The following is a 27,249-nucleotide window of genomic DNA, read 5'->3' as shown; positions in this document are numbered from 1 at the left end:
AGTGAGCATGTTTGCCAATGAAGTCCTCATTTGTTTCTACAGGTCATGTAGCACTGTCTTTAGTTCATAATGGCTGCCTTGGTGTTGACCAAGCAAAGCATCGGACCATGCCCAAATCTGTAGTTGATGTATGCCGTGTTGTCTATCAAGCAAAGTGTTCTCTAATCAAGGTATGTGTTATGTGTCTTTCTGCTTTTTTCTTTGCTCATTATATTTGGAGTTGTGCAAACCACTATCCCGTTAGATTAATTTTGTTTTGTTTGCTATCTGGGTATTTTTTTAATGATTTTTACAGACACATCAAGAGCAAGGTCGATCCTACAAGGAAGTGTGTGCTCCTGTCATTGAGCGATTGAGATTCTTGTTCAATGAGTTGCGGCCAGCAGTGTGCAACGATCTGTCCATAATGTCCAAGTTGAAGCTCTTAAGCTCGGTTCCCCGATGGCGAAGAATAGCGCAGAAGATAATCCGAGATAGACGGAAAAAAAGAGGTGAGGGCTCATAGCCATCCTGTCATTTTTTTGTTTTTGGATTCCCATTCTACTTAATGCATTTTCTCCTTTGTTCACTTTAATGGCAGACGCTTCTTCTTTGGTTTTGTGTGCTTTTGTACAGCTTGCAGTTGCAGACTATATATATATATATATATATATATATTCTTATTCCAAAATATATCATGGTCTCTTTTCTGTCTGCTTTATCCCACATGATGGCTTACGTTTAAAAATATAAATGGCTGATATAAGCACTTCTCCAGCATGGGGTCTGGCATGGATTCACATGCTCATGGGTATTCCCCATCCTCAGGCTGGGAATCATCTGTAAAAGTGAACACTTTAGTGTATAAACTGTCTTTCTCCTATACACCAATCACTGAGCTCTGGGTCATACTGCCCCCAGCCAATGAGTGCCCTCTCCCTAAGCCCCTCCTCTGGCAGCCATCTTCAGATTTTTACCCTACGTTCAAGTGTTGGGGAGTCCTCGCATGTTGCTTTTCAAGCTTTCTGCGTTTTTCTGTGCTTTTTCGGTTGGAAAACGGTTTTAGTTCAGTCGAGCCAGTGTGCTCCATCACTTATCCATCCGATCAACGGGATCCATTTTTTGGCTTCATTCTTCGACCCTCAAGGGCTTAAATCGAGTGTTTTTCTTCTTGGAAGTTCCCAGAAGTCCATCAGGCCTACACCGCACCAGATCATGTTGGAGAAGGGACAGGGCTTCCCTCTTCCAGCTCTGCACTAGCTGCGGCTTGCAGAATGTTTTCACGGACAACCAGCATTCCAAGTGCCTGTATTGTCTTCACCCGACGCACAAGGAGGAAGATTGTGTGATTTGCTGTGGCTTCTCCAGGTGCGCAGCTTCTCCAGGCACGCAATGAAGGACCGCCATGTCCGACTGGCGACGTGGCTCCAGTCCAAGGCTTCTACCCCGCGTGGTCCGCAGGGGCATGCCTCATCCGAATCCGGACAACCTGAACGGGCTTCTAAGTCCTTTGAGGGCGCTCCATCCATGGGGGCCCAAGACAAGGCCAAGCACTGCAAGTCCGCTTCTGCCAGGGTCGCTGCGCAAGCGGGTCCTGCGACTGTCTGGGCACGTTTATCGTCTCCATCTGCCTCGATCTCCACCCACCGCTCCAGCTCTGTGTCGAGGAGAAAGTCAGCTACCCCAGGGAAGCTGCGGGAGAAGCCAGAGAAGGCCAGGCAGGACAAGGGATCCGTCCTGCCGGCGCAGGCCCAGGTGATCCACACCAAGACTTCCTCTTCTATCAAGATGCTTGCAGCTGCCCTCTCGGCCCAGGGTGCTCCGGTGGCGACCAGAGTGGCGCTCCCTCCCAGGTGGGAGGCTTTGGCCATACCTGTGGAGAAGATGACGGAGAAGAGGATGCTGGACCTCAGCCCAGAGCTGACCCCATCAGGACCTGAAGAAAGGGGGTGGGGTGGACGAGCTACAAGGCACGGATATGTCATTGTCCGATGAGGAAGACGTTCTTTCGGTCCACACCATTCCGGAGGAGATGAGTGACGACCACAAGAATATCAAGGAGTTGCTCGCCGGAATCGGTGACTTTGACGGGGCAGGGTGCAACATCACAGGTGCTGGGCCCAGCAAGCCTGTCGCCCAGAAACCCCCCAGGGGTCTGTTGCAGGATATTCTCTCGACCCTCCACACACTGGTGTCGGAGATTCAGAAGATGATGCCGACGGCACCGCCAGCGAGTCCACCGGGGCCACCTGGAGGAGGCACCCTATGCCTCTGTACCAGCCATCACTGCCCCCCCCCAGGGGGACAGACATAGCTATGATTGACACAGGCAACAACGATGGCCTCTCTCGTGGCCAAGGGCTTCTCCGCCGGAGAAAGTGGGATCCTTCCATTCCATGATTGCCTGTGCGTCTGAACTTTTTCAGCTCACCACTGAAGAGAAGAAAAAGGAAAGCTTCCTGTACCAATACCGGGAGGCAAAGAGGAACCATTCTGTCAATACCACTCCTGGATGACATCTGGGATGAGGGGCTGGCACTCCTGAAGAACCCCTCCTCGGCCCAGGCTATGATAGACTGGCTAGAGAAGAAGTATCAAGTGTTGGAGTTGCGGTCGCAACCATTGCCGCAATCGGTGGTCTCGGCTGCGACAAGGAAGAAGTCGTCCAACATGTCGTCAACTCTTCCCCCGGGCACCGTGGGACGAAAGGTCATTTACTCAGCAGCAACGACAGTCAAGGCGGCCAAGGCCTTAGCGATCCTGGCCAGGTACGACCAGGAGCTATGGTACAAGATGGCTCAGATCCTGGATTTCCTTTCCGAGGACAGGCAGGTAGAGGCAATGGAGATCCTGCAGGATAGTGAGTTGGCGTCAGACCACGCCATCACTGTGGCTCTAGACATTGCAGACACAGGGTTCTGCCAGATGGGGGAACAGGGTTTGCCTCTGCCGCCGTGGCTGGCTGAAGGCCACCAACTTCAGACAAGGGTCCTGGACATGCCGTTCGACGGAGACCATCTTTTCGCCAAGGCAGTCAATAAATCTCTTCAGGCCTTCAAAGCTGACACAGAGACGGCCCGTACCCTCGGCACGTTGCAACAGAACCACCGTCTGTCCTTTCGTCCCGAAGGAGGAAACTCAGGGTGGTCTTCGAAGAGTTTCTGCAGTGGATCATCCTCTTACGGCCAACCCGCCCGTTCCACGACCCAGGAAGCCTACAGGGGTCGTTCCAAGGCCTTCAGAGATTTTATTTATTTATTTATTTATTTATTCGCATTTGTTAAGCGCACAGAATCAGCCCTGAGGCATCGTGGCGCTGGTTACAGAATAGCGCTGGTTACAGGGAAAGCGCGTCTTAGTTACAGCATACAGAGGCATACATGCATACAGTTTGGGCAGTAGCAATAGTTAGCAGTGTGTGCCTGAATGGCAGTAGGTAGAGGAATTTTAGTTAAAGAGAGAGGTTTTGAGTTTTTTTCTAAACGCTGTGAGGGAGCCTTCTGCTCTTAGAGCGTGGGGGAGATTATTCCAAAGTTTTGGTGCTATGTAGGGGAAGCCCAGCCCCCCGGCTGTAATCTTGTGGATGCGTGGTACAGTGAGTTGGTTAGTGTAGCAGAGTCTGGTAGGTCTGGATGAGGTCTGTCTGAGAATGGTGTCTGAGAGATATGATGGTGCAGTGTGGTGGATACATTTGTGGGTAGTAGTCAGTACCTTGAAGGTGATGCGTTCTTTGACAGGGAGCCAGTGAACTGATTGCCTTGCCAGTGAGATGTGGTCCCTTTTGGAGATGTTTAATGCTGCTCTTAGAGCGTTATTTTGGGTGACCTGGAGTTTGTTTAGGTTTTTTTCAGAGGTGCCGGCTAGAAGTGCATTGCAATAGTCAAGTTTAGCGCCTATGGTGGCTCTTGCTATTGAAAGGCAGTTTTCTTTGGAAAGGAATGGTTTAATGGCGTTGATGAGTTTAGTGCTTAGTGCAGATGCGGAGACAATGGCACTAACTTGTTTGTCCATGGACAGGGTTGCATCAATGTAGACCCCTAGCGTTTTCACAGAGGATAGGACTGGGATAGTGCAGTTGTCGATGTTGAAATTGGCATAGCAGCTGTCTAGCCTGGCCAGTGTGGATTTTTGGCCGAGGATAAGGATTTCAGTCTTATCCCCGTTAAGACATAGGCCGTTAGTGGCCATCCAGGCTTGAATGGTGGCATATATGAGTTTTAGAGCTAGGGCGTCTTTGTGGTATGAGCCTGATAGAGGGAGGAGCACTTGGGTGTCGTCGGCGTAGTTGGTGTAGGCAATCCCAAGTGCATCAAGTTTCTCGAATAGGGGCTTAGTGAATAGATTGTAAAGCGTAGGTGCTGTACAGGAGCCTTGAGGGACACCGCAGTGTATTATGGATGGTGTTGCGCTCGAAATGTTTGAAAAGACTTTCATGGCCCTCCCTTCAAGAAATGAGGTTATCCAGGAGGTGGCTTGGTCAGAGAAATGTGCGGAGTGGGAGAGGTGTGAGGTGAGGGTCTTGTGGTCCACTAGGTCGAATGCCGCAGAGAGGTCGAGGAGAAGTAAAAGGGCGGGTTTACCTTTGTCCAATATCTTGGTTATTTGGTTTTTTAGGTCCAGCAAGGCAGTCTCTGTTCCATGACCTTTGCGGAAGCCTGACTGTCTGGTGCCTAGGATGGAGTTAGATTCGAGGTAAAGTTGGATTTGGCTGTGTGCCACTTTATCTAGAATCTTGAGAAGGAAGGGGACAGTTGTTATAGGTCTGTAATTGTTAGGCATCGTGGGGTCGAGAGTGGGCTTTTTTAGAAGTGGGCGCACCCAGGCTTCTTTAAGACTGTCTGGGACAGAGCAGGACTTGAATGAGGCATTAATGAATGCGGTAATAATTGGGGCAAGTGGTTCAGCGCAGTCCTTGATTAATTTAGGGGGGCATGTATCGGCTTTGCAAGTCGATGGTTTCAGATGTTTCAGTATGTCCAGGACTTCTAGTTCTGAAACTTCTTTAAAGGCAAATTTGGGAATGTTAGTGGTTTTGCTATGGGATTGGGAATCTAAGTGTCGACTCTGTTTTGGCAAGGTATTGTAGTGGTCGCGGATTTTGTTTTGTAAGAGGTCTATTTTGTTGAGCATGGCGGCTTGGATACTGTTGCACCAGCCTTCATCCTTGATGATCTCGTCAGAGGAAGTGGGAGGCACTGTGAGCTCTTTAAAGATAGAGAAGAGTTCTCTTGAGTGGCACTTTGAGTCTAGTATTCGACGGTTGTATGATTCAGATTTGGCATTGAAGATGGCGGTTTTGTATTTTTTTGCAGTGACTTTGAATAAGTCTTTGGTGATGTCGCATGGGTTGGCCTGCCAGTTTTTAAGTGCTTGGCGCTTTTTGTCACGCAGAGCTTGGAGGTCCTCTGTGAACCATGCGTTTGAGTGGAAGGATTTTTTTTCTTTTTTCTCTTCTAGAGGAGCGATGGAGTTTATAGCATTGGTGAGCGTATCCTTGAGTATGTCTGCTAGGATGTTAGGATCTTGAGGGAAAGGAGGGGCGAGGCATGGGGTGTTGAGAAGGGGGAGTAGATTGTCTGCAGTTAACTTTTTGGAGCTTCTGGCTAGGGTGGCGGATTTATGTACTGGTGTTTTTCTGGTAGGTAACGTAGGGATAGAGAATTGTATGCAGCTGTGATCTGTCCAAGGGAGGAATGTGTTGGATGTGATAGAGGAGTTACAGTTATGGTCGGCCAGCCAGTCAAGAGTTCTGCCTTTGGAGTGGGTGGGTGACAGGATTTTTTGTGTGAAGTCTAGGTTGGAGAGGTCCTTGAGGAAGGAGGTTGCTGTTTTGTCCTTTGGGTCATTATAGCCTAGGTTAAGATCACCTAGGAGTAAGGTTTTGGTGGATTTTTTTAGGTTTTCGCTGAGAATATGCGTGATTTGCCCTTGAAAATCGGTTGGGAGTCCTGGAGGCCGGTAGATGACGTGAATGTTAATGGTGTTGTTGTGAGAGAGGGATAGTTTGGCCGATAGTATGTCTGCATTCCCTTCCCATGTGTGGGGTGTGGGCCTGATATGGTGGATGTCTTTATAGATTATGGCAACCCCTCCCCCTGATTTTGTAGGTCTGTCTTGTCTAAGGATGGAGTAGCCTACTGGTACAGCTAGGGTAATGGCGGGGCCTGAGGCTTCATGCAGCCAAGTCTCTGTGATGGCTAGCAGATCTAGGTCGAAGCTGGAGATGAGCTCGTTGATTTCTAAGGCATGGGCAGTGAGCGATCGAGTGTTAAGTAATGCGCATTTGAGTGTAGGTGCTACCTGACTTCTGTTGGGAGGCCGCTGTTTCGTTTGTTTTTTCAGCTTGAAGTTGGGTGGGGTGGATGGTATAGTGGTGGGTGTGATGACGTCGTCAAGGCTGCCAAGGCGGCGCGCCAGCCTCCAAGCAGGACTGAACCGGGCGGGAAGTCTGGCCTCCAACCCTGGACCCCGGTGGGAGGCCGGCTGCTTAACTTAGTCAGCATGTGGGAAAACATCTCCACTGATGGGTGCTGGACGCTCTCGCCCACAGACACACCTTGGAGTTTCATCGGAAGTGTCCGTGAATACCACAGGTGGTCCGACAGGAACAACAAATAACTCAGCTGCTGCTGGAAGCTTAAGCCATGTTACGAAAAGGGGCGAAAGAGCTGGTTCCGAAGTGACTCTGTGGCTCCAGAGTTTACTCGAGATACTTTATGGTAAGAAAGAAGACATGGGGCTGGAGGCCCATTCTCGACCTAGGACGACTCAACAAGTTCATCAAGTCCCAGAAATTCAGGATGGTCACTTTGCAGCACATGCTCTGCCAACTGAAGGAGGGAGACTTTCTGTCGTCCTTGGTTCTGCAGGACGCGTACTTCCACGCCCCCATTCACGTAAAGCATTGCAAGTTCCTGGGCTTCGTCGTACAAGGGAAGCACTACCAGTTCAGGGCTCTCCCTTTTGGACTGAAGTCGGCACCCAGAGTCTTTACAAAGTGCCTGGCTCTGATGGTGGCCCATCTACGGCTACAGGGGGGATTCATGTGTACCCTTACCTCGACGACTGGCTCATCCGGGCTAAGTCGAAGGACCTAGCCGTCGATCACGCGGAGAGGACCGTTGGACAGCTGAACGATCTGGGTTTCTCAGTGAACTATGCAAAATCCTGCTTACCTCCATCGCATCCTGGGGTCCAGGTTCAACACGGTGTCCTGTTTAGCGGCTCTGTTGGAGGAGAGGATGGCGGCCATTTTGGGCACGGTGCAACGGCTGTTGGCACTAAAGGTCGCCATGGTGAGGACCATCAAGTCGCTGCTTGGCATGATTCGTCATTCATCTACCTGGTCCGGCCCTGCAGGTTGCGGATGCAACACAATGAACGTAACATATGGGATAAAATGCCCATGCGGAATGTATTATGTTGGACTCGCCAGCAGAAAAGCGAAAACTAGGTGGGTGGAACACAAATCAAATATCAGGCAACAATCAGTCAAGTCACCCGTATCACAACATTTTAAAGAACTGAAACATTCAATTGCTCAGATCCAATTCACCATCCTGGAACATGTGATTCTACCCAGAAGAGGTGCCAATATAACAAAGCGCCTGCAGCAGTGGGAAATATATTGGATTGAGAAATTAGACAGCATGCATCCTCAAGGTATGAACCATGAGTGGGATTTAACTTGTTTTCTATGAAAAAAAACTTACCAACATCACTAGATAGCCAATGGAAAGAAATATATTTCCTTTTTTAAAACAAACGCAAACATACTTCTAAATTTACTCAAGAACGCAAATGACTTATACAGTCATTCACAGTAGGTGAACACACACCCAAGATGGCGGCATTATTGGGACCTATCACAAACATTAGACAGTAAGAGAAGGACTAGTTATTCGGTTGTGAAGCAACCCGTAATACAATCACGGTGAGGAGGAAGCAAAGTAAGACAGAACAGAGTAGCAGAGGACGTCGCAGGACTCACCGGTAAGAGCGCGAACAACAAGCAACAACCAGACGTTGGAACCTTTTAGATGCCCGACTAAAATCTAGCTTACATATATTTTTGCAGGAAGGTTGCAAATCCAGAACCAGAGCGTGTTGACAAAGATACGTATGACCACTGTAACCAAGTGTTCTGAACTGATTAGCGGCTCACAAATCCACGACGCATCTAGTTCACACAACAAAACACCAAAGTAGTGAGTCTTTTTTTTCCCCCCTGTCTCTGAATAGGGCTAAAAGTACCTTTTAAACGCAAAACGATCCGTGACATAAGAGTGGGACCCAGCGCTTATTTTAGCGACTGGTCCCACAATATGTCACGACAAGACTTAGTATCAGGAAGCAGTGTAAATATAGACTCCTCCTCACTAAAATCAGGTGTCCTTCATTTTACAGAACAGACACCAACACCAGCAGCTATAGAGCAAATTAACTGAACACACAAGACTGGATCTCACAAGAACTTGTGTAATTTGGCCTGACACGTATCTTAAAGGTTGGTTTAAAATGGGTGCCGACAGAACTCGAAGAATGATAAATGTCTAATTGGGAAATCACAAGAAGTAACGAAAATATTTTCTATTACTTTTAGATGAATTAATGAATAGATCTGTTATCCACATCTGAAGAAGGGTTAAAAGATGGCCCGAAACGCGTAATGTAAAGATAAGAGTTGTCTTTGTTAAGAAGAACCAACAACAATACAGGACATTGAACTCAAAATCCTATCAGGATATCAGATAATACTTGAAATGATCTAAAATGCATGTTTTTGTATATGACATAAATACTTAAATATTTTGATGGAATTGTCAAATTGATATTCAACTGAGTTTTTCTCTACATATTATGTTTGAAAAAGTGTAATGACTGTGAATTACAATGGCAATGTTTTATTGATTTTGTTTGAAGATTGAAGGGAACAGATGTTTCTTAAATTCAATTTTGATGTGAAATTTTTTTACTTTCTGTGAATTTATACAGAAAATAAGCTTCAACTGTACTCTAAAATTGTTTCCAATTAAATCGGACAAAAGTGTGCCCCTGTTTTCGCATCCTGTGGATCACGGGAAGCCATCACTTTACATTTGCGGATGCAACAGTGCCAGGAATTCCCAGATGCCCGTTGAATCAAAGTGTCTGGAGGTTTCAAAGACAGGATCGCGCTCGACAAGGAGGTCCGTCGAGCAATAAGGTGGTGGGGAATTCGATCACAGACTTCCAGAGCCCTCCATACCAGGAGACAGTCACGACGGACGCTTCCCTGAAAGGGTGGGGAGCACACACCAGACGTCTTCATGCCAGAGTCCTGTGGTTGCCGAAGGAGAAGGCACTACACATAAACGTACTGGAACTACGGGCTGTGGTTTGGGCCCTCAAGTAATTTCTTACATCTCTCAAGGGAAAAGTGGTGAGGGTCTTCACGGACAATACCACCACAATGTTTTACATCCGAAAGCAGGGGGGCACCAGATCTCCGGCGCTCTCCAGAGAGGCACAGGAGTTGTGGCACTGGGCCGTCCCCCAGGGGATGTTCCTCATTCCTTTCCATCTGGCGGGAATCAAAAACACTTGTCGCCGACTCCCTCTGCAGGGAGCTGCGCTCTTGCCACGAGTGGAAGCTTCGGCAGGATCAAGTGGACAACCTCTTTCTCAAGTGGAGAAGTCCCCAGATAGATCTGTTTACGACAACGAACACCAAGTGCCAGAGGTACTCCAGCAGGTTTCCCCAGCCGGTGAGCATGGGGATGCATTCTCCTTCCTTTGGGAAGGCCTGTTCCTGTATGCGTTCCCTCTGCTGCTACTACGAGTCATCAGTCAACTCAGACAGTGCCAGTGGCAGAGGCAAATCTGGCACCTGGACCTTCTCAGCATGTTGGCGTCTCCTGTAGTCAAGCTGCCAGTGGTCACAGATCTTCGCGTCAGGGAAGGAGGCGCAATCCTGCACCATCACCCAGGGTCGCTGAACCTGAAGGCCTGGCTCCTGCAGCACTAGAGTTCGGTGGTTATGAGCTACCTACGGACTGCAGGGAGGTCCTCGCCAAAGCCAGGGCGTCGACGCTGAAGTGCTACGGGCACAAATGGAAGCGTTTTGCGACTTGGTGCCAGTCGCAGAAGATTAACCTTCTGAGGGTCACGGCCGCCCAGGTCCTTCCATACTTGCTGGCGTTGGTTAAGTCGGGGGGGGGGGTGGCGCACACCTCCACCAAAGTCCATCTAGCGGCTATCTCCCGCTACACCAGGTCTCCGGGACGGTCTTCTCTTTGGCTGCACTGTCTAGTGAAGGAGTTCATCAAAGGACTGTTCCGTTCGTTCCCGCCGTTGAAGGTGTTGCCCCGGCGTGGGAACTCAACGTGGTGCTGACTAGGCTCATTGGGGCCCCATTCGAGCTGATGCATCTAGCTCTGCTTAAGTTCCTGTCTTTGAAGGCAGCTTTCCTCGTGGCCATCACCTCTGCCAGGAGAGTAGGTGAGATCCAGGCCCTGTCCTGCAAGCGGCCTTACTTGACTTTTCACGAGACAAGGGTGGTGCTGTGGACACACCCCTTCTTCATGCCCAAGGTTCCGTCGGAATTTCATCTCAACGAGCCCTTGGTGTTACCTGTGTTTTTTCCGACACCTTTGTTGCCGGCTGAAAGGACTTTGCACTCGCTGGATGAGGCTCGAGCAATGAAGTTTTATGTGGCCCGCGCAAAGAGTTTCCGGAAGGCTTCAGCTTTTTGTGAACTTTGGCCCTGTGAACCATGGAAGGCCTTGCCCAAGGCTTCTATCTTGAGGTGGCTCTCGGGCTGCATCACACATTGTCACCTGTTGGCAAACCGACCACTGCCTGGACGTCCAAGAGCCCATTCTACCTTAGCGATCGCTGCTACGACGGCGGTACTGTCTGGTGTGCCCTTGCTGGACATCTGCAGGTCTGCTACGTGGATGTCTATGCACACCTTCACAAAATTCTACTGTGTCGACAGATTCCAGGGAGGAAACCAGAGGCAGCCAAGCAGTGCTATGCGACATGTACCCATGAAGGTGAGCCTGGTGAGGAGGTAAGAGTAATCGCTTCTGTTGAGCCTTGCCACCTCAGGTGGTTGTGTAATGATGTACTGCTGTGCATTCTGTATTCATGAGCATGTGAGTTCATGCCAGACCCCATGCTGGAGAAGGAACAAGTTACATACCTGTAACTGTTGTTCGCCAGCATGGGTCTGGCATAGATTCAAATGCAAACCCTCCCTCCTGCCCCTCTGCGGCTCTTCTTGGTCATATTCCCACGTTACTTGCGACCAAATCTGAAGATGGCTGCCAGAGGAGGGGCTTAGGTTGATGGCAGCCATTGGCTGGGGGCAGTATGACCCAGAGCTCAGTGATTTGTTTACAGGAGAAAGACAGTTTATGAACAAAAGTGAAACAGTTTTTTCTTTTTCCGAGGATTCCCAGCCTGACTATGGGGAATGAGCATGTGAATCCATGCCAGACCAACAGTTGCAGGTAAGTAACTTGTCCTTCCACACACTTTGAGAATGATTTACTGTAAAGCTCGGTGTTAGTCTTTCACAAGAAAATGATGTGCATTCTCTTTGCAGTAAAACGCACATTTCACAAGGAATTCTGCTAACTTTTAATGTGTTTGTAATTCCTCCATTACCACTATCCTGTCGACATTTCTGTGAAGCAGTAAAGATACAAAAGATAGTTTCTTGCAATTGTGTCAAAAGCAACTGCTACATTATACACCATAAAGGTATTTCAAAATACTAAATGAAAAACAGTTGGCCTAAGTGGCGCTGTTATCCCCCAATATTCAAACTTTAGGTTGAATGCATATTGTTTTTATGTCTTATATTTTTTTTTACAGACGCTCCATTAGTAAATAATGCCCCAGTGATTTGCTTTTCATGCTTTCATTTGTTTAGTATGCTTGCCAAAAAACATACTTTTTAGATTTAATTTCTCCATTTATCAACTGGAGTGCTTGCTAAAGACCTTCCTCTCATTATGATCAATCTGAAAATGCAATTGTGAGGACCTTCAGCCACTATAAAAAGTTTGATTACTATAATTGGGAACTCGCTTCATGTATGTAGGAGTGTCCATGTTAAACACGGTCCTCTTCTTTCGAGCAGAAGCTATGTCATCACAAGTGTGTTTTAACATCATTGATAAAGTTTATTCAAGAGCAGTCTGTTTTTCCCCAGGACCTCCCATCAGATTCCAATCATTCCCTAAGGCTATCCTTGCAGTAGAAATATGTTCTCCATTTTGAAATACTCTGTTTATATTGCACTTTTCTCCTTACATTGAAGTGTGGTATGGATACTTTGTGTTCCTTTTAAATGTGTTTTTGGTACCTTTGTGGTTACTTGCATGGTGTGTCCAAGACTGACTGGTGGCAGCAGATACCTTTATTCTGTGTAAATGTCTTGTGCATGTTTGCATTTTAATCAATCAAAACTGGTAATTCTGGATTAGTAATTCATAAAACACAGTGAAAATATGATAAAACAATAACAAGATCTTTAGAACCATAACATCACATAGCTGTCCCACGAGATTTTCACTTGTCCTTTGGCCATCTTTTATTTTGTCATTCATCCGACCCTCTCAGGGACGGAATTGTCATATATTGTAAGCCCTTTCCGATGGAAAGCTCCAGCTTTCTTGGCAAAGCAGCAATATGTGTTTGTGGGGACTGGGACGATCTATTCCTAGCCCACATCCATGCTAAAGGGTGTCTCTTGCTGGGCAGATGTAGTGGCCAGCAGCTTTCCATGATTGGACAGCCCCTCCCAGTTTGAATGGTGCTAACCTTTACCCTTTGTTGGCTTCGGGGGCAACTTCTGGTCAAATCCTGGATAAAATGTTGACTTTTACAGCTATTCAACAGATACTCATTGGAGCCAAGACTCCTTTGAACAGGAGCATCTCACTGAAGACCGAGAACTTGTTGGTACAGTCATTCTGCATTTTTTCCTCAACCATCCCAGTGAAGCCCTTCTCCTTTGCTCATCTCCAGAAGGTCTTCATCACTGCTTTGATCCGTGTACTGGTGGGGACAACCATTCTCAACCCCCCCCCCTCCGCTTGAGAATCCCACCCTCCAGAGATCGAATTTAGGACTCTGCAGACCCTCAACTTGTGAAACAAGAGGCTTCCCACGTGAAGTTGCATCTTTCCAGCACATAGAGGGGCTTGCACGACCAGCTTCTTGGTTTCCACCACAAGGGCAATCTGCTGCATATACTTCGAAGTGACCATTGCTGATTGTTATGAAAGAGTTCTATTTTTGCAACTTTCCCTCCATAGTTTCTAAGGACCCCCTTTCTTTATGCTCTGTTTTTAAACATGTTCTGACTTTTTGAAGGAAAGCAAAACCTTCTGCCTCGCATCCCTTTTGCTTATTGTTATGGGGAACTGATCAGCCCTTCAGACCATCAGTATTGGTAAGCTATGTTGCCCTTTTGAATTTTTGTACTTTTTAACATTGCACGCAGAACCTTAAAGTGCAGTGCAATGGGGATACATGTGCATCACCCTAGCTTTTTACACTTGGGATTTTTTGTTACTTTTTTATGGGCCTAAAGACAAGCTGGTGGCATCAAATGCATTTGACCATGTTTTGCTTTATTTGTAGTGTGCACATTTGAGTTTACCACGTATGGCTACTAAATGTGGCTAGTGCCCTAAACGGGCCGTGCCACGAGATTCTCGCTTGTTATTTGGCTATATTGTTTTTGGCCTTCTTCCTGAGTCAGCCAGGTCAGGAAATCCCTTATAAGGTCATGCACTTGCCCAGGAAAGCTGCTGCTTTGATGGACTAGTGATGCCTTTGTGTGTATGTGACCCAGGACGGGGTCAGACTGTCTAGTCCCACTTCACATTCATGGTTCCAGAAAGTCTAGGTGTGGGGCAGATGTGAAACCAGTAGTTAACCGCAGATCCTTAAATTGGTGGGCTTGGACTCGCTTCCAGCTCAGTTTGTATTAGAAAAAGGCTAAAGCAACCATTGTGGTCATCAATGGAGTCAAGAATCCCTCTAAGAAGTACAGCCTGCTGAAGATCTGAAGAAGACTCCTGCAGTGTCTCAGCATGATACTATAGTTTATTTATATAGCGCCTATTCACAGTGTTTCAAAGCACTACCTTCCTGTGTCCAGCCTGGTGAGTCCCTGTGTGGCTATTTGATCTTCGAAGACCCAGAGCGGTTTTTCAGCCCTTGGACTAATTGCACCAACTACTCTCAATGCCTTTTCGAGGATCCTGCACTTCTTAGCCGTTGGAAGTGTCACTGGACTGCCCACTGGACTTACCAGCACTTTCGTGAGCTACCATGCTATAAGGGTCTGTGTTCCGCATTCAAGACTGGAACTTGAGTGGTCACCAGATTGTACCACAAGTCACCTTCTCCCCAAATGTTTGCATCCAAGCATCAAGGGATCCGGTCCTGGCGCCGCTTCTGTGACTGCGACTGGAAGGACCCCAGTTGTCTCCTATGAGCAGAGACCCTCGTTGGAATTCTCCCTTTCTCTAACCTGTTAAGTGTCCTGAGGAGGTCTGTATCAGTGTTACTTGTTTTTCTTCATCGCCAGAGGTTGCTTCTTGCAGTTACACCTGACCGGAAGAAATCTCGAACCCGCAACCCCTGGGCATAACTCACCGGAACCAACAGCGGAAGATCAAGCTCTCCGAAGATCCACAGTGGCATCTGGGAAAATAAGAGTCAGCTGGGAGGGGAAGGTGTAAGTAAACGCAGTGCATCTGTCCCCCCTGTCCTTCATAGGTTAACATTGGGAACATGTCCCTTTGTCTAACTTATTGTGTCCTCCCACGGATTCCTCAAATTTGATATACTCCGATCCTGCTTTGCAGTCTCAGAAACATGTTTGGTACAGAGAGGGGGTCTGCTCTGACGTCTGAAAATTCTGTGATCTACTTATTGACTGCAGTAGGACTAGATTTATTCTATCATTTTTGACAGCAGACGGTGCTTTGCAGCATCGAATCAATGTCCTTCCATGGTTACCATTCCCACGTCCGGACATTACCTCGTTAGGACGCACTGCGCCCATTGCCTCAGTTCTGTTTTTCCACGTGCACAGCATGCTCTCAGAACAGTTTGACTCGCCTCAGTGAATCTATCGACTACCGTCTTTACTTTTGATTTAATCTTCATGTCGTCTACACAGAATTTATCTCTGGTGCCTCGAGTCGACCAAGAATGTCAACTCACCCTAGATCAGTCAGTTTCAAAGTCCATCTTTCAAAGAGAAAATCTTCCAATGGAAGACGTTCTACCAGAGAAGTCTCCAGAAAGGCCAGAAAATCGCTCTAAACATGCTAGGCGTTTCCAGGAGCGACTGTCACTCTTTGTCATCACAAAAAAAGTCACAGAAATGCAGCCATCGCTCCTCATCTTCTGGCTCTTCGGCCGACAAGCATCAGGTACGTTTTCCCGACAAGTCCGCCTCAGCAGCTGAATGGAAAAAAGTTCTGTCAAAAATGTGGACTTTTCTCGAAGGCGGCCCCTCCTGGTCCCTTGAAAGAGCCAAAGAAGGCTAGATGTGTCTTCCAAGACCGGCAGGAAATCGAATAAGACTTCGGCTTGCACGCTAAAAAGCCTGGGTCAGAAGGCCTGAGACATGTCGTCTTGAGTAGCGTTGATAGTGTCGACCACCGAGACAGCATTCAAGCCAAAGGCTCCTGCGCCCTCCTTGTCGATGGAATCTGAAGTCTAAGGGCCCTTCAACCTCGGATCCAACTTTGAGTTTCAAAACTCAGTTGAAGAAAGTGCCTGCAAGTGCTGTTTGCTGTCTCATCCAGCTGCACTTGTGTGGACCTGTGAGGACGTCTAAAACAACACGAGTCGGCGAGAGGAAGTTCCATGCTTCAGCCGAGTTGAAACGCGTTTGTTGTTTTTTCCTGGACTAACAGCTTACGGCTGCAGTGTAGGTTGGACAATCTTTCTATCTACGTGTCACAGGGTTTTACCCCTGTTACTGGACTTGTGTTTGGTCTTGTGTTTGACTGGCTGGACTGGTGGAGGGTATTGCGCTGCTCTTTCCTGTGCCTAATTTACTTCTTTCTTTTTGCAGGGACAGCCATTTGTTGAACGCTGCCTCCACCCTCCCCCTCATCCCAGTCTGCATTGCACATAAGGGCACGCGCACCCCGGAAGTGCCTGCAAGTGCTGTTTGCTGTTTGGGTGTGCGGGTGAGGAGTGTGGCGTCTTTGCTCTTGGTTTATATCTGCAACCTATATTGGCAATCTCTGTTTATTGTATATCGTGACTGCTTCAGTCACGCTCCTATTTGCTGCACATGTGCATTTTGGATAAGATACATTTTGTTTGTGTGTGTTAGTTGATAGGCTGAACAGGATGTCTGCAGGGGTTCGCAGCGGTAAACTATCACAGAACATGTTAGTAGGTGCCAAGCCTGACTCTGTTTTTTCATCTGGCACAGTGATCCCTGGAAAACCCGGGCCTGATATTTCCACCATAGGTGATGGTCTTCCGCAGATGCCTCTATTGCCTAGAATTACTGACACAGGTTCTAAGAATCCGTGTGCTGTGAGTTTGCCTGCTCTGCGCACGATTTCGTCTGACTCTCCATACACTTTGGCACCAATTGCCTCTGAGCTTATTCCTTTAAGAGATGCGCAGGATGGTAATTATTCTGTGCAGCATAGTTTTTTGAGTATGCATGAACCGGACATTGATGCTAAGATATGCTCTGGCAACATAGCTTTTGCTGGTGCAGATGCTTTGGACTTCACTATGATGGCACCAGTTGTTTTGGATGAGCTTGGTAGACATACCAGGCTATCGCTTGGTCCTTCTATTCCGGCCTCTGGAAGAGCGGGTGTCGATGATAAGGTTCACTTACACCATAGCAAGAGCCACTTTAAGCAAAGACCCCTCACAGAGGATGTCTCGGCTTTTGTCTCGCATTCCAGGGAGACCCCTCCCCAAACAGCTGAAATCTTGTCTGCCACCTACAATGATGAACCTATTCACATGCCTAATATCTGTTCTAGCCCTAAAGACCGAGGTGACCTTTTGCCTGGCTTTCAAGAGGCTGTCCACATTAACTCTATGGCCGCCTCCTCTGTCACCCAAGAGCTAGATTATAAGGATCAGCAATTTCCGGTAATGTCTAGAATATTAAATCTTTTAGACAAGGGCCATGACTTGACACATGCTGAATTAAAAGCTCAGCAAAATGTAAATACCGAAATACTTTCGAAGCTTAATAAAATGGAGGGCCTATTTTTGGGTTCCCTAATGAACAAGAAAGTGGCTGACAAAGGTGTTGGGGTGGGTAAATCGGCAACTACTTCCACAAACGTGTATGTTCAAACTGTTTATTCAATCTGTGTAACTAAAACTGCTCAAACACATTTGACAGGGAATATAGCAGTAATAGGATGGCGCTCGTATGCTCATTCACTTCTGCCGCCTGGATCATCTGAGTTAGTGAATTAAGAGGAGTCCACATTGGCCTCGAGTGAAGTCTCATGTGAGAAAGGTACTGGTTTGGAGAAATTGGAGGCTATGTTGATGCATCTCTCTTCTGTAGTTGACCGATTGTCCACTCATATAGGTTTAAAATCTGTAGGAAATGAGTATGTCTCCCTTTTTGAGATGCCACATACCCCAACTGTCCTTACCAATATTATAGAGGAACAGCAGGCTGCAATGGTAGTTGATCCTGTTCTGGAATCTTCCTGTCAAACTTCCAGTCAGATGACAGAGGGATCTCCTGAAGAGTTTTCAGGTGTGGTGTTTCTTGCACATAAGCAACGGCACCTGCACACTAGAGCTCTGAATAAATTGGCTAAAAAGAAAGCTAGCGTTAAACAATCTTTACAAAAATCCCAAAGGTTACTGGATCCTGTGATTGAATTATCACCTTTGGTGGACACCATTGAACATTCAAGTAATACACTGGTAAAGGATCCCAGCCTTGATTTAGGTGAATTAAACGCTGAAAGTAAATCTGCACTTCAAGTATTTGATATTTACTCTGATGAATAATCGGTGCATTTGTCTAAGGGATCCTTGCCCACAAACCAATCTATCCAACCTGCACCCAAAAAAGATGTAGCAATGGCGAAAAAGACTCCCTCCACCCGTTGACTTCAAATCTACTCGGGACTTCTGTGAGGGGTCAAATAAACTGGAGGTTGATGAAGCCAGGTCTTGTAAGCAGTCACAGGTGTCATCATTCTATCCATTAACTCTTGGTAAATCTGGTTCTGCTAAGACTGCTGTCAAACCCGAGGGGCCGGTGAATAAATCTCTTCCATTGAAAGTGAATGCTCCCAAATTACCACAACCTATTCTGTCTAATGAAGGAGTTGCAATGGAAGATGATCAAGAGCTGTCGGCGCCTGTATGTTCCGAGTCATGTCCAGGGGATTTCGGCGAGGTGGTAATTGACACGCAAACACACCATTCCCCTGAAAAGACGATGTTGGAAGAACACACCTCACCTTTTTTGGCTGGATTAGTAATCCAGAATTAAATGGAAAGGGATGTCTTAATCGCTCCTTTATATTTAAAACCTTTATTTGGATTCCAATGTTGCGAAGTTTGCACTCTGATGACATTTAGTGGGTCAAGCTCTTCCCTGAAAACAACTTAAGGATGATTGCCCAATCTAACTCTTTAGTTGTTCTGAGACAAATCTGGGACTACAGGGGTGATCTTGAGATCTTGGGTATTCAGATTATCCTATTCGAAAACACAGATCAAGCTTATGCATTTCTGGAGAATCAGGCTCCTTTACCATCGTCCATCCCATTGCAGGCTTCTGGTAATACATTAGGGGTAGCCAGTCCACCTGAGATGATAGCACAGTTGTCTTCCATTGCTCCGAACATTAAAGATTGGTCTTGGATTGGCACTCTAGTGAAATCCATACTTGAAGGTCAACCTCCAAAACCAGAATCCTAGCTTAAATGATCTAAGTATTCACAGCTGGAATGTTTGTGGTTATAAGAATTTGAACGCAGCACTGCTATCACTTAACATTTTTGATGCGCCATCGATTATCCTACTTCAGGAAACTATGCTCACAAGGGCATTATTTGTTGATGGCTATTCGGTGTACTGTGCCGCTGCGACTTTGGGCGCAGGCCGGCCGAGTGGTGGGTTGGCTATTATGGTAAATAACAACTTGAACTTTTCTTCCACTTTAATACACTGTTCTTCCTCTGTCTTAGCATTGGAAGTAGTTTTTCCCGACTCCATAACTGAGACTTTGTTGGTGGTCTGTATCTAAGCAATTTACCATTTTCCATTAGGATGCTAATATGAATATTCTTGATGACATTTTTGAAACTATCTGTATTTCCAACTCTAATCGCGCTTTGATTTTAGGAGGTGATTTTAATGTATGCTGTCTTACTAACGCCCATCTTTGTAAATCTCATTCCCATGATCCTAGTGGTCAGAGATGGCTGCATTACTTTGCCTCTTGGGGTCTGGGTTTGGTGTACTTTAAAACTGATGCCATTGCTTACACCTGGCACAGGATGAACGCCTTTTCTACTATTGATTTCTTTTTTGTCACCTATAATATTCTTAATCCTGGTTTAAGCTGTGAAATAACTGACATAGGGATTAGCGATCATTGTGTCATCTCTATTGACCCCTGTTGTCTATCTCGCACAAGTTATTGTGAGTCTGTCCTGCTGGAAATACGGCGCACTCCATTAGTTGGAATAGAAGTTTGTGCGTCAATTTGAATAATGCTTTACGTTCATCTGTGCGCTATAAACCCAACCAAAAATTTTCCTCGACTAACATCTCTTGGTTAGAAGAATACAATTCTTTTATTATCCGAGAGGAATTGGATAATCTTACCTCCCGTAGAGCGATTTGTTCATGCAGATCACCCTCACTTGTATTCTGAACGAATTTCCACACTTAAGAGAGCGAAGAATCGTGACTTAAGACTCCTAAAAGGGAACGCTCTTCCAGTTCAGGCATCCACCCTCCTAAAAAAAAAAAAAAAAAAACTCTTGGTGCGTTATAGAAATGCCACCAAGATTGTTCGCCATCAGACTCACTTAGCCTTGAACCAAGCGGTGATCATGCGTTTATGTAAGCATGACACTAGAAACATCTGGCGCATGTTTAATGAGACACTTCCTCCTGCGTCTCAATGTATGAGTTCCTCTATTTCCTCAGAGACGTGGTGTCAATTTATTGCATCCACCTACACGCTGCCGTTAAGATTTCAGTCAAATGGATTTAAATGTACTAAGTTGCAATCTTTTTCCTTCACTATTTGGCCAATTGCAAGATAGTTTCCGCAATCAACCACTTGAAATATACTAGGGCACCTGGTCCAGATGGGATTCCCGTCTGTGTTCTCAAATCTGATCCATTGTTTTGGGCTAGAATACTTCAACTTAAATTTGAAAATATTCTTCTTTCAGGTTGTATTCCGAGCTCGTGGCTAACTTCCTTGATTATCCCTATTTTTAAGAAGGGTAATCCCCTAGAGCCGTGTAATTATCGCCCAATAGCGCTTATGGACTCTGTTATAAAGTATTTACCATTCTCATGCTTAACATGGTGGAACAATTCATTCGGGAAAAGCATCTTTTGTCCATTTACCAGACTGGCTTTAGAAAATATATGGGCACTGACCTTAACGCCACTGTCTTGGCTCATGTACTGGCTAATGTGAAGAAAAATGCTAATGGCCCAGTATATATGGCTTTCTTAGATCTTAGCTCTGCGTTTGACAGTATTATCCGGAACATTCTTTGGATTAAAATGGCTGTTTTAGGGTTCCCCGAATTTATTGTCCAAACTTTCGCTCTTCTACATTCCAACACCTGTTATCGTGTGAGCATAAACCAGCAGGGTGCGCTTACTCCTGAAATTTTCACCCATACAGGAGTAAAAGAAGGCTGCAACCTTGCGGCTACCCTTTTTAATTTGTATTTGGCTGATATACAAAACATCTGGCCGCACATTGTTAGCTTTCCCATAAAGATTCGTCATTTGAAGGTTGATTGGTTTGCATACGCAGATGATGTCTGGCTTTTTGACAAAACTCCTTTTAGCCTCCAAAACAAGCTTCAAGCATTTGCCTCTTATGCCGTTGTTAACAATCTTAGGGCAAATGCTACTAAGTCTAAGATCCTGGTTTTTACTGGGAAAGGGAAGCCTGTCCATTATACTTGGAACTTAAATGGAGATACAATTGAACATGTATCTTCTCTGAAATATCTGGGTTACGTTTCTGACTGTCTGTCAATTGTCAACTGGCAAACTTTGATCCGAGCTAAGGTACGCCATTAATTTCTCAGTTGAAGATCATTCGCAGGAAATGTTGTAAATTCTCCCTTGCTCCATTATTGCAGTTTTATTTGTATAAGGTGGAAGCAGTGCTACTGTATGGTCTGGACCTATATCTTTTTGACATTACATCTCACCTGATTGTTTACAGGGTGTGATGTGGAAACAGGTATTGGGTTTAGCTAACTCCATTCCTAATTCCTGTATTCAGTCTGAGCTGGGTATATCTAGTCTGGCGGCCCGTTTTCAATGGAGACAGCTTAATTCCTACTCTAAAATGCGAAATCCTCCCTTAAATTCTTTATACTTGGAATTTGCCCAAATGATCAACAATGCCAACCCTAGCTCGTTGATTACGTTTCAAGAAAGGATGGAAGATATTCTGCTATAAATTGGTATAACCACGGATGATCTCTGGCAACGCCCGGCTTACACTAAAAGAAAACTGTATGATCACGATTGGTGTTTAACATTGGATGATATTGGTACTCATCGACTTTATACAGAATATGCGAGACATGCCCATAAACGTATGCCCAGATTAAGATATATTCTTTGTTTTCCATGTGACAAGATCCCAGACATGTATATGAGGTTTAGAATGAACCAGTTTCATACCTTAGAACTTATTCAACACTGGGTGACTACACGCTCTGTCTCGTGTAGATTCTGTTTAAATGAACAACAACCTGAAACTTTAAAACACCTGGTCATATACTGCTACTTTTTTTAAAATTTGAGGATTTTCCATCTGGGTGTAAATAATGTTGGTCTTATTTGTTTGGCAAGGGAATCTCTATGGCAAAAGTTTATGATCAGTACTGAATAACTCTTTTATGATCAAACTTTATGGATTTATTTCACCAATTCAAAATGAATTACAGCGTTTAATGGTTTCAAATCATATTGATGTTGACTCTTGTGATTAGAATTATTTGGATTTACTGTTTTGTTTTTGTCTATTTTAGGTAATGGTTTTATATCATATAATTTGTTGTAAATGGTGTAATTGTTTGCTTTGTAAACTTGATTGAAACGTGTTGTAAACTGAACAGAAAAATGAATTTGTATGTAATGTGCAAAAAGTTAATTTTTTTAAAACTAAAATGCACATCTTTTAATAAAAAAAATGTTGATCTATTTTTGAGGAAGACTTGGAGGGAAGACTACGTTACACCTTACAGGTATTAACATTTTGGAACACCCAATGTTCCAGAAGAGTTGATCTCTAATCAATCTTCTTTAGTGGTCCTGGCTTATTTGTGTAAAAGAAACCAGTGGTCTTGATACCTCTCCTTGGGTAGAATTTGACACTCCAGATATGAATGCACACTCTAATGTGGCCTGTAAAATGGTCATGAACAGAGTAATTGAATATTTGGTTTGGGGGCATCCTGCAAAGGACATAACTCAGGATGACTTTACAGACAAAGGATAAAGGTCACCCTATGGAGCCTCTGTTGCCCTTTCATTCAACCTTAAAGATCCCCATTATCGAGAACTGGCAAAAGCCTGACAATACTTCTGTTGTAAACAAGGAGTTGTTGAAGAAATACAGGCCTCCTGCTGTTTGCCTCGACTTTCTTTCAAGGCACCCTACACCAGAGTTTTGTGGTGCAGACTCCTACCTCCACTTTGAAGGCTGTGGCTAATCCGACCGACACCCCCATCCCCATGAATTCATCTTGTGCGCTGGCAAAATACTTGTATACCTCGTGGAGTACTATTGCACAGGCTGCAGATAACATCCCTGAAGGTGAGATGAGGGATGTATTTTTTTAAATCTCCAACTATGGTATAGAGGCCTTTTGCCTATTCCCTTCAATTGGGCCTAGACTCATCAGACAGCATCGGCCAACGTATGAGCTCTAGTGCAGTGATGAGGTTTATGCGGTTACACAAGTCTGGATTTGCCACAGATGTCCAATCAAGGCTCCTAAACATGCTCTTTGATGGGTCCAACCTTTCTTGTCCAAAGGCAGATGACCGCTTAGAAAAGCTGTAAGCTTCTTAGGCTGCTGCAAAATCTTTAGGGGCGACCATCTGTCAGCCGCAACAGCCACCTTTGCAGGCTTGGAGAGGGTGTTCCTTTCGTTATTACTCCTCTTTTGACCAAAGGTGAAGAGGTCAAGCTACCCAGAAAGGACAAGAGGTTCACACGTACCCCCAGAGGACATGGAGGAAACTCTGCTCAGGTAGCCACCTCCTCACTGCCCTCTGCCAAAGCCCCAAAAACCTCTGAGCACTTTGCTCACAGGACTCCAGTGGGAGGCAGGTTGACCCATCATCTGCAAGAATGGCATTGCATTACTTAAGATGCATGGGCCCTTCAGACCGTTACTCAAGTGTACGGTCTACCATTTCCCAAAAGGCCCCCAGATTTTTCTCAGAGCAAACAAACTCTTCGGACACCAGATCTGCTCCTTCTGCAAGGGTTTCTCTACCTGTTGGAGAAAGTTGACGTGCAAAAGGGTGCCTGTAGCGGAACATACTCCTACATCCTGTCCCCTTTCCACCATACTGCATGGGCGTCCCTTGTTAGGGACGGGAGACTGAACCTTTTTCACCAGAAAAAAACCTTCTTTCCCTTTCAATTTAGAGCCGCGTGGGGGAGCGGCCCTGGGAGCATGCACTCCCCTTCTCCGCCCACCAGCGCCACTCCTCAGTCCCCTTTTATGTGTCGACGGGAATGGGCAGATTTCACCAGCGCTCCTGAGTTTGGCTTTGGCCTTGTAATACCACCCACTCTTCCCCAGATACTTTCTTCTGTCTTTTGTCTTCTTTTTATCAATCCGCCCCGGTGCATGTCGACGTCAGCGGGCTTCAGCAAGTGTTGAGCCTGCGAAGGGCTCTTCCCTACGTCTGTCCCCCACGCTCTTTGCCTCTGCTGTCTGGGTCCCAACCACAGCTGGGAGGGTTGTACCACGTGCAACGCGCTTACACTGTGCGCTCTGAAGAACAGGCTAGCTCGGTGGAGGGAACTCTTCGAGAAGTCGCCTCCAGACCACTTGAAGGACTTAGACACAAGTCAACGCCCAAGGTAGGGACGGTTTTTTCCATCGCACCCCGCAAGGGGACTCCTTCCCAAAGAAATGCCTGAGCGGGAGGAACCTTCCAGGTTCTCGCACCGGAACCAAGACTATTTCAGCTACCGGCTGCCAGGCAGAGGGGTCATTAGATCCTTCCGGGGACAGTGCTGAGGGACCACAAGGTTCTTTTACCGGGTGTACACCCGAGGGGGTACGCCCTAGTACTGGCCAAATGTCAGAGGGGGCGCCTTCACGCAGCACTACCAGCGATACTGCCGAGGGCAATGCGCCTTCCAGACCCAGTCCTGAGGTGCAGGGTAGGCCTCATGTTCTAACACCAAGCGTCTTGGACGAGGCTGGGCCCAGTGAGCCAGGCACCACGACTTCGGCACGCAGCTCGACAAAATGGCCGCTCGTATGATACCTCCCCTAGGAACGGAGCGGGTAGAGGAACAAGTTACGAGGTGGGACTGGTGTCAACCAGGTATGTGGCTTGCAGTTTATCCATCAGCAGTGCAGGGCCGGTTTCCCCTGCACCTCTAGGCAGAGTGTGCCCCGCCCCAGCAGCCGCCAGCCACTCAGTCAATATCACCTGCCACCTCGACAGCCTCAGAAGACGGGTTATTCAAAAGGTTCCCAGACGCTGATGCAAACTCCCCAGATGGGGGCCATACTTCGGGATACTATCGGGGCCATGCTCTCTCAGGCCACTCCACCGGCGCCCATAGTCATTCCTCCTTTGACTCCGGTGCCACAGGCCCCAGCGCAGACCCTGCTGCCCCAGCCGGCTCCTTCGATTCCGGCTTCCCTGCCTCCCACAGTACAGGGTGTTCCACACCAGCCTCTGCAGCAGCCACCGGCTCCAGTCTCCACACCACAGCTCACGGCACCCAGTACTCCACCACCTGTTCCGGACCCTCTGGGCACTCTGGTGGTGGACACAGACGAGGAGGAGGACCCCAACACGCCGTCTTCAGCCAGGGCCTTCCACGAACACCTTGCAGGTCTGGCAAAATATTTGGCCCGTCCTCAGCCTGAGGTAGAGCAGCCAGAGGAGGGGGTCTTGTCAGAAGTCCTCACCCCAAGACCCGCTTCCAAAACGGGGAAACCGCACAGAAGGATGTCGTTGCCCTGGCTAAAAAAGGATGGCTCAAGCCACACTTGGCCCAATCTGTCAATCGGCGTCTCAACGCCAAATATAGGCAGATGGAGGGGGATACACTCTTGCTTTCGGCGCATCCTCAACCCCACTCTTCAGTGATTGCTGCGGTATCACTCTACTCTAAGCCTCAGTCATCCTCGGCCACCTTGTCCTCGACGCTGCCAAGCAAGATGATGATCTTGGAGGCATACGGGAAAAAGCTGTACTCCACGCCTTCTTGCACCTGCGTCAAGCCAATGCTGATGCCATGCTGGCAGCCGTTAACCAAAGGCTCTGGCTGGAGATTGCAGACTTCCTCCCAGAACCTCCGTTACAGAGCCAAGCTGGCTTCAAGGCGAGTTTAGGAGAAGCCAGGCTGGTAGCGCAGGACATAATGGAGTCCACAGTGGCCCACACGATACCTCTGGCCGGGCCATCTGCATTGCCACGGTCATGAGAAGGACTGCCTGGCTTCGGGCCACTAAATTTTAACCCTGACATCCAGGAACGCATATTGGACCTTCCATTAGAGGGTAGTGACCTCTTCCACTCCACCACGAATGAGGAATTGGATAAAAAGAACATCTCGCAAAACGTGAAGTCTTTATGCTTATGAAGGTCATGCCCAAGGCGTGCACCCAGTCACATAAATGCTCTGACAAGGAGCGGGCATTTGGCAGGTTTTGGGGCTTCCAAAAACAGAGGTCCAGACAACCTGACCGTTCTCCAAGGCAACACCGGAGAAAACAACAAAAGGGTGGGGGGGGGGGCAGGGCAAGTGCCTTTTCCAATCCCCCTCGTCCGCAACAGCCTCAGAGGGAAGAAGGCATGACACGCCCCTTCGGGTCCATGTGTCTGTGTGGGGGGGCAGGCTTGCCTTTCACGTGCAATTTTGGCGCCATAACTTTTTGGACCCCTGGATCCCATCTCTAGTCTCCACGGGGTACCGCCTACCAGTCCCTTCCTCTCCTCCCTCCCGCCCTCCTCTCCCACAGATTGGGACAGCAACTCTGTTGGCGGATATCCAGTCGCTCGTCGAGAGCCAGGCAGTGGAAGAAGTCCCTGCCTCCTAGCGAGGATTGGGCTTTTATTCCAGGATTTTCGCCATACAAAAGAAAAACCAGGCTGGCCTGAGAGTTGTGTTGGACATTTCCACCCTCGATCTCTCCCTTCCTCTGCAGAAATTCAAGATGGTTACGCCAGCACTCATTGCGGAAACACTGGACAGGGGAGACTGGATATGCTCCCTGGATCTGAATGACGCATATCTACACGTCCTGATTTTGGAAGCTGCATCGTTCTTTACTGCGGTTCAGGATCATGGGCTGCCATTTCCTATACATGGTGCTACCCTTTGGCCTAAACTCGGCCCCCAGGTATTTACAAGGTTAATGAATGCAGTGTTTACCCTCCTCAGGGCCACCACGTCTACCCATACCTGGATGGAAGCGGTTCACCATACCTCCTCCACACTGATGATCACACTCCATGACCTGGGGTTCACTAGCAATCTCAAGAAGTCTCAGCTGCAACCCATGCAAAGCCTGACCTTGTTGGGCCTCATCGGCACACAAGCTCTGAGAGAGTCTTTCCTTTGGAGGACAAGATCACGGCCATCAGAAGAGCGACTACTTACTTCCTCTCCAGTGCAGCGACCTCGGCCTGGTGCTACCAACACCTGTTGGGTATTATGGCAGCGGTCCTGTTGGCCGTACCCCACACAAGACTCAGGATGAGGAGATTACAGCTGCACTTCGCAGCCTCATGGAATCAGCAGAA

General features: G+C 47.2%; 1 protein-coding gene across 4 annotated transcripts in view; it reads left to right on the top strand.

Moving 5' to 3' along the window:
* The window catches only part of HERC2 (HECT and RLD domain containing E3 ubiquitin protein ligase 2), a 2,956,340-nt gene that overhangs the window by 908,244 nt on the left and 2,020,847 nt on the right, over window positions 1-27,249 (top strand). For all 4 annotated transcript variants that reach the window (XM_069636605.1, XM_069636607.1, XM_069636603.1 and 1 more), the window contains exons 29-30: window positions 43-170; window positions 296-491. In XM_069636605.1, the coding sequence (XP_069492706.1) occupies window positions 43-170; window positions 296-491 (324 nt within the window). The remainder of the gene's footprint in view (window positions 1-42; window positions 171-295; window positions 492-27,249) is intronic.

Source organism: Ambystoma mexicanum, chromosome 7p (genome assembly GCF_040938575.1).
Source record: "Ambystoma mexicanum isolate Mex_15411 chromosome 7p, UKY_AmexF1_1, whole genome shotgun sequence".
In the NCBI taxonomy this organism is placed as follows: Eukaryota; Metazoa; Chordata; class Amphibia; order Caudata; family Ambystomatidae; genus Ambystoma; species Ambystoma mexicanum.
Note: the sequence above shows the minus strand (reverse complement) of the source record. Positions and strands in the feature narration are given on the sequence as shown.